General features: G+C 34.8%; 2 protein-coding genes and 1 non-coding gene across 3 annotated transcripts; all 3 read right to left on the bottom strand.

The window, feature by feature from the left end:
* Positions 1–5,206: 5,206 nt before the first annotated feature.
* LOC111805885 (protein LIGHT-DEPENDENT SHORT HYPOCOTYLS 1-like) lies at positions 5,207–6,501 on the bottom strand. Its single transcript, XM_023691167.1, has one exon. The coding sequence runs from the start codon at positions 6,005–6,007 to the stop codon at positions 5,462–5,464; it is 546 nt and encodes a 181-aa protein (XP_023546935.1). The 5' UTR covers positions 6,008–6,501; the 3' UTR covers positions 5,207–5,461.
* A 2,865-nt stretch (positions 6,502–9,366) lies between these two features.
* TRNAR-CCG lies at positions 9,367–9,439 on the bottom strand. The gene has a single exon. It is a non-coding gene; the product is annotated as a tRNA-Arg (tRNA).
* A 433-nt stretch (positions 9,440–9,872) lies between these two features.
* LOC111804832 (B3 domain-containing protein At2g31720-like) lies at positions 9,873–10,665 on the bottom strand. Its single transcript, XM_023689630.1, has one exon. The coding sequence runs from the start codon at positions 10,590–10,592 to the stop codon at positions 9,873–9,875; it is 720 nt and encodes a 239-aa protein (XP_023545398.1). The 5' UTR covers positions 10,593–10,665.
* Between the last annotated feature and the right edge of the window lie 124 nt (positions 10,666–10,789).

Here is a 10,789-nt window from a genome sequence, read left to right as displayed (position 1 = left end):
CCCCCCCCACATCTTTTTTTATGACTTATCTCATTAATGTCTGATCTCTGATCGTCTTGGTTCTGCTATTCCACATGTTAACGATGAAATGAAAATCGCCCCCATTTAGGAGTTATTGTATCACCACAATGGCATGACATCAAAAGAGTGACTGAAACTTGTCTCTGACCAACCCAGAATTAACATTCCAGGTCGTCAGGAAATTGGGGATAGACATAGATCCTTTCGCCTATTAGGAAATTGGGGATAGACATAGATCCTTCTGCCTATTCTCGGAGTGTTGGAAATAAATAAATGGTTTTTTTTTTATTTTATTTTGGATTTCTCAAGGGCACAAGGGTGTATCTATAATAGTTCTAAATAAGGCTTTGAAATGGGTTTGGGAGGATGAACGATGACGGAATTTAGAAAAAGTACCATTTGTCTATGAGTTCGTGAAAACTTTCATCTGGTTCTTGGATTTCCCGTTTTAAATTTTGGCGTCCACAGAAAACAAAAATAGATTGACGCAAACTTCAATCTCAAAGAGTTGAATTTCTTGCACCAAGTTGCCAACTAGTATTGATTTGCACGGGTAAACAAGCTAGAGAACCTCTTAGGACCACATTAGCTTAACAAATTCAGATCCATAATTTAATCTTACGACGCCTCGATTGATGCTTATCTTACGTCAATAAAATGTGAAATGATCCGTTAATCTATGTAGAAAATATAAAACTGATACGAATTATTTTACGTATAATTTTCCGTTAATACAAATTATTTAATTTAACCGCCACAATAATCCTAAATTAAGCTTGTAAGGCTAAGTCTTAAAGGAACAAATTAATAATTTAATCAAATAATTGTGAGAGAAATAAAGGATTTAAAATATAGTTTACAAAAACCAATGGCTACGTGGAACACAGACATCCATTTAATTATAAGCAAGAGAATTACACAAATTAAATTAATGATAAAATCCCCAATGGTGACCAAATCTATATGAAGGAAGGATGATGATTGGTCACCAGCTCCCAAAAAAACAACTAAATATTAGGGGAAAATAGTGATGAATTTCTTGAAGCTGTCATTTATTATATTGGAAATTGAGACTATATTCTTTTGTTGCCGTATTAAATATTTATCATATTAAACCAGTTTCATTATTGACATAATTAATTATAATATCCTAAAGTACATGTGACAAAATCAATGTATAGATTAAATCGTCTAATTAATTATAATATAAAGTTTACGAATTTTTATGAAAAAAAACCCTCAATATTCCCAACTTTTCTAAACCCAAAAAACCCTTCTTTTTCTCCAAAATTACAAACAAGTTTGGGTATTTTATGTCTATTCCTCATCAAGGGTATTGCCTTTTATTTGGTAGACAATGAAATGGATAATAGGAGGGCATATTGGTAATATACTAGAGGTTTATTTAATAAAATAATAATAATTATGTATATATATATATATACACGTTAATAAGGTATTTTTGTTGATATAGTTATTTAAATGTTTACGATTTGTTGGTAAGACCGTGTGATTATTTAGCACGATGTGACATGGTAAAAAAAATATTACATTCCCTTGTTTTATCTTTTTTTTTTACCTAATGGTAAAAAATACTCATAAATTTTATAAAAAAAATTATAATAATATCCATAAACTAAAAAGCGTAGACGGACTTTTATAAAAAAAATCTTACTGTCAATATATGAACGAAAAATCGCCTTTCAACTCCTCATATATTATTTTTAAAATTTTTATTGCTTCAGGAATATTTTTGAAGTATGATACCAATGATAATAATATTTTTCTTAATGTATTTTTGAAATTTTCATAAGTATAAAAAAGTATTTTAAAAATATTTTTTGAAGTTAAAAAAAATATATTTTTTAAAAAGTCATTTTTGGAAAAAAATATTAACGATTTTTTATTTGAAATTAAAGTAAACCGTATTTTTTTTTAATATTTTTAAAAATTTAAGAATATTATCTCTAATTTTTAAATTTAAGAATATTTTTTTAAAGATAAAATAGAAAAATTTAGTATTATTATTAATTTAGTTTTTTTTTTTTAATTTATGTTGATTAAACTCTAAAAATAGCAAATCTCGAGAAAATTAAATACCATAAATAGAAACGATGCATCGCCTTGTCGGAAGGTAACATGAACCCACTCTTGGGCCGTACGATGGATTTATTAGTAGCGGAATCGACGGTTGTTAGGCGTCCAACGTGGCAGAACCGAGCCGAGCTGAGTGGAAACAAGGGAGCGTCTCGGTTGCCGACAAGGAGTACATGGATCCACGTGGGATCACGAGGACTGTGGGGACCACATGGAAGCGCACGTGTCAACCACCGACGTCCCATCCAGTTGACCGCAGATTGCGGGATCTTTGTACGACTATTCTTTGCCCTTACGTGTCCCCAGGTGGAATTTAATTAAAATTAATTGCGTGAAAAACCTCATTTTTTCAAAATTTAGTGATTTTTTTTATTTATATATTTTTCCTTTTTTCTTTCCTTAAAAAATAAAATGGTTGAATTTTGTTAATTTAATTAAATTGACAATACAAGCTAATTTTATTTTTTTATTATTAAACTTTCAAAATTAATTTATTTTTAGTTATTGAATTTTAAAATATTAGTTAAATAAAAATAACGCCCGAGAATCAATCTAAACAATTTAGTGGATTAGATATTTACTATCATTCAAACAGTTGATGGTTCGTTCCTCACTCGTTGTGTTTAATATCATATTTTTATGTTGTCGTAACAGTAGTAAAAATAGAGTTGTTACACTCGGACATCAATTATCATCCAAAAGTTAATGGTTCCATCTTGGCTCAACCGTTGTTAACTAAAAAAAAAAAAAAAAAAAAAAAAATGTTGTTTAATTTAAACTAAAAATGTAATTATTTTGTTATTCACTACTATTGTTCTTTCACCGAATACTACAAATGACATGGTATTGTCCACACTGCGAGGCGACTGGCTCGTGGAACTTTGTTAGATCTCAACTTTATCGAAAAAGTTACATCTGGTTTATTTCAGCATACAGTGTCTACAAAATGACATGATATTGTCGACACAACGAAGTGACCTGCACGTAGGACTTTGTTAGATTTAACTTTACTGAGAAAGTCTCGTACTACTTTTTTCAACAACAAATAGGTCGACAAACAAAGATTCAAACATTTGACGTTCTCATCAAAAAATATACCTAAACCAGTTGAGTTAGACTCGAGAACAGTTCGTAGTTGTATACGTGTCCTACGAAATCAGGCATATCAATATGAAAAATTTGAGTTTCTTCCCTCACGTAGTCATTTCATGTCATTGCCTAAAAAGAGCCAACCTAAAGCTATAGTCTCCCTAGGTAAAAGAGCTATGTTTTGTGTATTTATTNGTTTTTTTTTTTTAATTTATGTTGATTAAACTCTAAAAATAGCAAATCTCGAGAAAATTAAATACCATAAATAGAAACGATGCATCGCCTTGTCGGAAGGTAACATGAACCCACTCTTGGGCCGTACGATGGATTTATTAGTAGCGGAATCGACGGTTGTTAGGCGTCCAACGTGGCAGAACCGAGCCGAGCTGAGTGGAAACAAGGGAGCGTNTTGAATTATTGTAACTAATTTTATAAATGAAAAACATGTTTTTTTTTTTTTTTTCGTAATGTGACATATCAAATCGTTAGTAAATATTGTAACGTCCCAGATCTAGCGCTAGTAGATATTGTCATTTTTGAGCTTTCCCTTTCAGGCTTCTCCTAAAGCTTTAGAACGGACTAAGGGAAGGTTTCCACGCCCTTATAAATGGTGGTTTGTTCTTCTCCCCAACCAATGTGGGACATCACAATCCACCCTCCCTTTGGGGTCGAGCGTCCTCGCTGATACTCTTTCCTTCCTCCAATCGATGTGGGACCGCCCCAAATCCACTCCCTTTAGGACAGCGTCCTTATTGACACACCGCCTCGTGTCTACCTCCCTTCGAGGAACATCAAGAAGATTGACACATCATCCGGTGTCTAGCTCTGATACCATTTGCATTTGTTAGCGCTGGATCTGGGTCGTTACAAGTGTATTCGGGTTGAATTGAAAAAATCTTTTGGACCAACTCTAAATTTCAAGTAAGTTCACAATCCAACTCTCTAGTTTCGGACTTGGTTGTCAGGTTGTTATCCACGGTACATATTAAATTAGTAACTAAAATCTCATAAAGTTCAAATATCAAACATTCGAAAGTCACAATGCACTACTAAGATCGGTTACAAATGTCAAATATTCTTAATCTTCTCAACCGTCATCAAACACAGTCGTTTATCGAAGACAACCCGAGAGAGAGGCAACCTTCTTTCTCCCCTTTGTCCATGCTAATGATCATGAATATAAATACTGATTAAGGGGACCGATGAACTAAAGGACATCAATTCATGCTCAAATTTCGAATTCAACTCAATTCAATTCAGTGGGTTTCATTAGACGGTTTAAAATTTTAACAGATCAGGTACACGCCTCAAAAGGTCGGTCCTCGAACTTTTATCGTAATCAAAACTACTTAAGCAATCATCTACACAAAAGAGTCAAAATAATAATCAAAATTGATCATAGAAGTAAACCCTAAAACATGATTCAAGTGTTTGTCAATTATTTCTAGACATGAGGGACTTGGCTGTCTCATTTCTTTTGTTTCCATCTTTTGACAAAACCCTTTTTTTTTTCTTTTTTTTTTTTGTCATTTCAATTCAAACCAAAATTAATCTAGGGTTTTGTCTTTTTGCACAATTGTTTAGATCTTTGAAAAGATTGTGTTTTTAATCCAAAAACAACCCTAATAAATAGTTTTGACTGTTTTTGATGAACATGAAAGAGAAAAAGAAACCCTAGCTTAATTGGAATATAATTTATTTCAAGAACAAACCCATCAAAATTTGCCCACAAACACTAATTCATATTCAAAATCACCTCAAGATCAAGAAAAAAAAACAAGGGTTTTAAGAGATAATATCGATCGTACTCATAAATATTTACCTTCGAAGTTAGAAGCCGAACGAGATCGGAAGATCGAGAGAAGAAATCCAATATGAACATAGCTCAACTATCCAGATTGAAGATTTGGATCTTCGTTAGAACGTTTGCAATTACGAATTGGAAATAGGTAGAAAGCCAATATGAACATAGCTCAACTATTCAGATTAAAGATTTGAATCCTCGTTAGAACATTCCCAATTACGAATTGGAAATAGGTAAAGAGTCAATATGAACATAGCTCAACTGAACGTTTCCAATTACGAATTGGAAATAGGTAGAGAGCCAATATGAACATAGCTCAACTGAAGAATCGAATCTTCGTTAGAACGTTTGCAATTACGAATTGAAAATAGGAAGAGAGAGAGATTAGAATTCTCTTACATATTATGTAATTATGAAATTTCAATGTTCTTATTTGTTGTGTGTTCTTGTTCAAGTTGCACCCTCTTGCTTTTGCTTTTGCTTTGGCCTTTTTCTCTTCTTCTCATAGCTAACACCTCTTGCTTTCGTTTGAAAATCACGAACTTCCCTTAAATAGAGACGAACAGCTCTAGCTCCAAATGGGTTGGCTTCCGGCCGGCCGCCGTTTTCTTCAAAGGCTGCACGGAGGCGGCCGATGAGGGCGTCGAGGCTGCCCCAAGCCTGTCGGAGCGGGCAGGGACAGGGAGCTGGCGGGTTGGGCAGGCCGAAGAACGGGCAGGTCTGGTTATGAACTTTGGTCTTCCCAAAATGGTCTAAGTACCGGAGAAATTCCAGCACGTGAGCGCCGCTGCACATTTGTAGAGCCAACGGCGGTCGGTGGTTGCGAAGGTACTGACAGAACGTGTTCCAATCTCGCCGTTTTTGATTCTCATACCGGCTTGGTGTGGTGGTAGAGGATGACGACGGCGAACACGCGGCGGCGGTGATGGTGGTTGTGGTGGTGGTGGTGGGTGGTATGGGTATGGGATTGGATGATGATTTTGAGAACAAATCCATTAAAAAATCACAAAAAGCAACAAAACCCAGCAAGGAAATAGAGAAATCTCTTGAAAGATCGAAACTTTTTGTTATGGGTAGGATTAAAAATGTAATCTTTTAGGGTTTTGAAGAGAACCCAGTTCAAATTTAGGGTTTTTTTGAAGAAAAAACATGAAAAATCAAGAACAGACTCAAAATGGAAGATCAAAAAAGGAAAAAACCAAGTGGGTTTTGCATGGCATGATGAGAAGAACACAATTGATATCGAAAATGATCATGTTTTAAAGCCAAAAGAGGGCTGTTCTTGATATGTTCTTGGCAGAAGAAGAACAAAAAGGTAAGTTTTTTTTTTGGTGTAAAGAGATAGAGAACTGAGAGTTGAGGGCTGTAGAGAGAGAAAGAGAGGAGAGAGAGAGATGGGAGTAAAGTTAAGAAGCATAAGATGACAAGTTTAGCAGTGAAAAGAGTTGATGGTGACCATTGGTAAAAGGACAATTGTGCTGTCACCCACTCACGCTTTGGCGCGTGCATGAATTGTTCATCCTTTTTGATCTTGATGATCTAGGGTTTGTTTCTTTTTGTATTCAAATGAATTCTTAGTACAAGGATTTATACTTTTAATACACGTACTTGTTGAGATAAATAATCCAAAGTGTTTATATGTACAACTTCGACTCGTTGGACCGTGCACGTGACTCGATAGTAAATTTGTAATACGAGGAAGAGGCGGCTTGGTAAAAACGAGAGAACTACCTATCAAGCAGTACTTGTCACGCTGCCCGCTCTGTTTAAGTTAGTTTAGGGGTTATTGACTACATCAAGAGTTTAGAGTTTTCGAGAAAAATAAGGTAGGTATAAAAAGATTAACGTAGAATTTTATTATTCTCTCTCGAATTTGAAATGAAGAAGTGAAAATAGGATTATCGAAGGGCTCTGAGTCGAGGGTATGTAAGAGGTTGAGATTGACAACTTAGCCCTTGGCCTGATTTTTCATCTTCCTCGAGATTTGATTATGCCTTGGGTTAGCTTTTGAGGCTCGGATTAGATTGATCGAGTTCTTTTAAGTCACCGAATTTTGTAAACATCACTATCTATCTTTATCGGTCATAACTATGACTATTCTCTGGTACCGGTACACTTCAGTGAAATATTAAAGAAAAAAAAAAGTTGAGAATAAAAAAATGAAAATGAATAATAAATTGTATAAAAAAAATAATAGAATATAAAACTTTTTGTAATATGAATTACTTATAAATATACATAATGGAATAATATAGCAATAATATGATAGTGGGTTAGATTGGATGGTGAGTTATTATTTTTAATTATTTTAAAAAATACGTGTTATATTAATAATTAAATTCTATTTTAAAAAATACGAGTTAGATTGTGTGGTCGAGTTATTATTTTTAATTATTTTAAAAAATACGTGTTATATTAATAATTAAATTCATAAAACTCAAATATCAAATAATCACAACTCGCCACATGTTACTAACATTAGTATCAAACGTCAAACATTCTTAATCTTCCTAATAAGTAAGGTAGAGTTTAGTTGAGTTATAATCCTATTTTCNAAAAAAAAAAAAAAAAAAAAAAAAAAAAAAAAAAGTGAACCCAGGAACTGACCCAATCCAAACGTTTATAATTTGAGTTGAATAATCCGGATTGGTCGAGTTATCTGATCATATGAATACTTTTTTATATATATATATATTTTATCTATTGTTTTATGATATACTAAAAAAAATGTCGATTTACCCTTTACCTCGATTTCAAACGTATGAACATATAAAAATATCGACACGTCCACGAAAATTAAACGCTCTTTACACGACTCCAACTACAAGAGATGCTAAATATCAATAATAATAATAATAATAATAATATGGCTGCATTTGACTTTATTTAGTCAACAATTTATCTTCATCATCAGACATTAATTACAAACTACAAGGTGTGACATTCCAGAAGGAAAAATTAAAAAAATGAATCAGGCTATTCTATATTCTACACACCTGGAAATGGTAACCCTAGATATAGGGCTGCCCTAAAATCATGGGGATACCCTAAATATGGGTACAGCCTTCATTTTTAGTGCCCTATTTAGATAGGCATCTTCTACTACCAAATTTTATTCCATAAATGTAAATGTTTAGGTTAGTTACTCTACAAACCCTACCATATTATAGGTATATATTATCCCTAAGCATGACCTCAAAGCCCCTGATTTTGTTATGGTCAAGAATATATATGAGGTTCCCTAAGGAGGGCAATTGGGTCATTTTCCATACGTTATCGTCAACCTCGACGCTCGTTGTTGAATCGTTGTTTAACTTGAATGACTCCATGGGAGTTTCAGGCCAAGTAACTAAGGAGGGCAATTGGGTCATTTTCCATATGTCATTGTCAACCTTGACGCTCGTCGTTGAATCGTTATTTAACTCGAACGACTCCATGGGAGTTTCAGGCCAGGTAACTAAGGAGGGCAATTGGGTCATTTTTCATACGTCATTGTCAACCTCGACGCTCGTTGTTGAATCGTTGTTTAACTTGAATGACTCCATGGGAGTTTCAGGCCAAGTAACTAAGGAGGGCAATTGGGTCATTTTCCATATGTCATTGTCAACCTTGACGCTCGTCGTTGAATCGTTATTTAACTCGAACGACTCCATGGGAGTTTCAGGCCAGGTAACTAAGGAGGGCAATTGGGTCATTTTTCATACGTCATTGTCAACCTCGACGCTCGTTGTTGAATCGTTGTTTAACTTGAATGACTCCATGGGAGTTTCAGGCCAAGTAACTAAGGAGGGCAATTGGGTCATTTTCCATACGTTATCGTCAACCTCGACGCTCGTTGTTGAATCGTTGTTTAACTTGAATGACTCCATGGGAGTTTCAGGCCAAGTAACTAAGGAGGGCAATTGGGTCATTTTCCATACGTCATTGTCAACCTTGACGCTCGCCGTTGAATCGCTATTTAACTTGAACGACTCCATGGGAGTTTCAGGCCAAGTAACTAAGGAGGGCAATTGGGTCATTTTCCATACATCATCGTCAACCTTGGCAATCGTCGTTGAATCGTTATTTAACTCGAACGACTCCATGGGAGTTTCAGGCCAAGTACGTGGTGTCTTGAGTTGACTCAACTTAGGTATAGTTAAATCGGTTTGAACTCAATTAAAATTAAATTGTTTCTCTAACCGAATTCGACCTTTATATTCGAGTTGGATTAGTCCTAACGCTCCTAGTTTGATCATTCTAAAATAAATTATAAATTAGCTTTCATTGGTAAGGTTGTAGCTAAAAAAATTACCACAAGGAGGTTTGAAATTTACCTTGGATTTTGGGAAAAAAAAAAAAAAAAAAAAAAAAAGCGTTCACGATGGGACTCGAACCCACAATCTCCCGCTCCGGAGGCGAGCGCCTTATCCATTAGGCCACGCGAACTGTTTGTTGAAGAAGGCGCAATAAATTTATTGATTTATATAACTATATAAATTACGTCACTATTTTTATGAAAAATTATAATTTTCATTAAATTTGGGCTCAAAATTAATAAACGTTGCAACTTTATTTAAAATTCTTTCATAGCATAGGTTTGTAAGGCTTAATTATTGTTAATCTTTTTATTGCTAAAAAAATCTCCGTAATCTCGAGAAATATACGAACAATTAGATAAGATTGAACCGGCGTAAAAAAAAAATATATTCAAAGGACACGCTGTAACGTAGAAAGCAAAATTACGATCAATATAGTGCAGAGATGCTATAACGTTATGTGTTTTGTAGGCACTATCTGATCGTTACAAACAAATAAGGACGTTTACATATGAACACTTCTATCAACCGTGTTGTCCAAGACATTGTCACATAAATTCATCTTAAATCTTGACAAGGGCGAAGCGCAATTCAGATTTAACAACGTCGTTCTCGTCCCTTTCATCGACCCTGAAACTCCAAACACGAACCTTAGTTCCGGTCTTGAGTCCATAAGCTCTAGCAAAAGAGTTCCATTTGTTGACCAAACAATTCACGTAATTTTTCCCCATTAGCCACTTCTTGAACCGAATTGGATTCACTTTTAAATCGGATCCCACTATGAATGTGTCAATGTAGTTCAATTCATCTTCCCCTTTGCTCCGGTGCTCCAACATCTTCTCCTCCTCCGCCGTCATAAATTCCACTCTCACCATCTTCTTCGGCAGCGACAGCCGCCCTTGATTCGTCCTCATGTCAGTCGCCGTCAACTTCTTTTCGATTATCATTTGCACACGGTAACCACCCATTCTTTCCGTTATATGATCTCTCATCTCTGCCGGCATCTCCTCCTCCGCCACCGGCTGAATTTCCTCATCTGGGTCATCTTCATTCATCGGCTCCGGTGGGTTTTCGGCAATTGGGCTATTGCCATTCACGACCCCAGACCGATTTTCGGCTTCTGGATCAACTCTGTTCATCGGCGTCGGCGACATGTTCGGGTTCTCATGGCCAGGACAGTCGATATATTCAACTAGAGTCCTTTTCTTTCTACAAACTATTTGGTTGAAATTGTCCATCCATTGAAACGAGCTAGAACTGATGGAGTCTAGATTATCAGACATTGTTGTTTCTTCCTAAGAATTACTCAAATTGGAGTTAATCGCAGAGTACTCTGTGAGCCGTCGTGAGTTTATTTAAATATTAATATTAATTTTTCCTAATCCTATTACAATATAGAAGATAATCGATTTTATCTTTTTAATTTAAAATTTAAATCTTTTTCTTATCTTAATTTATAAAAATTTCAAAATCTGTAATT

The sequence above is a fragment of the Cucurbita pepo genome, chromosome LG11 (genome assembly GCF_002806865.2).
Source record: "Cucurbita pepo subsp. pepo cultivar mu-cu-16 chromosome LG11, ASM280686v2, whole genome shotgun sequence".
NCBI classification, from domain to species: Eukaryota; Viridiplantae; Streptophyta; class Magnoliopsida; order Cucurbitales; family Cucurbitaceae; genus Cucurbita; species Cucurbita pepo.
The sequence above is the reverse complement of the archived record's forward strand: the minus strand, read 5'-3'. Positions and strand labels throughout refer to the sequence as shown.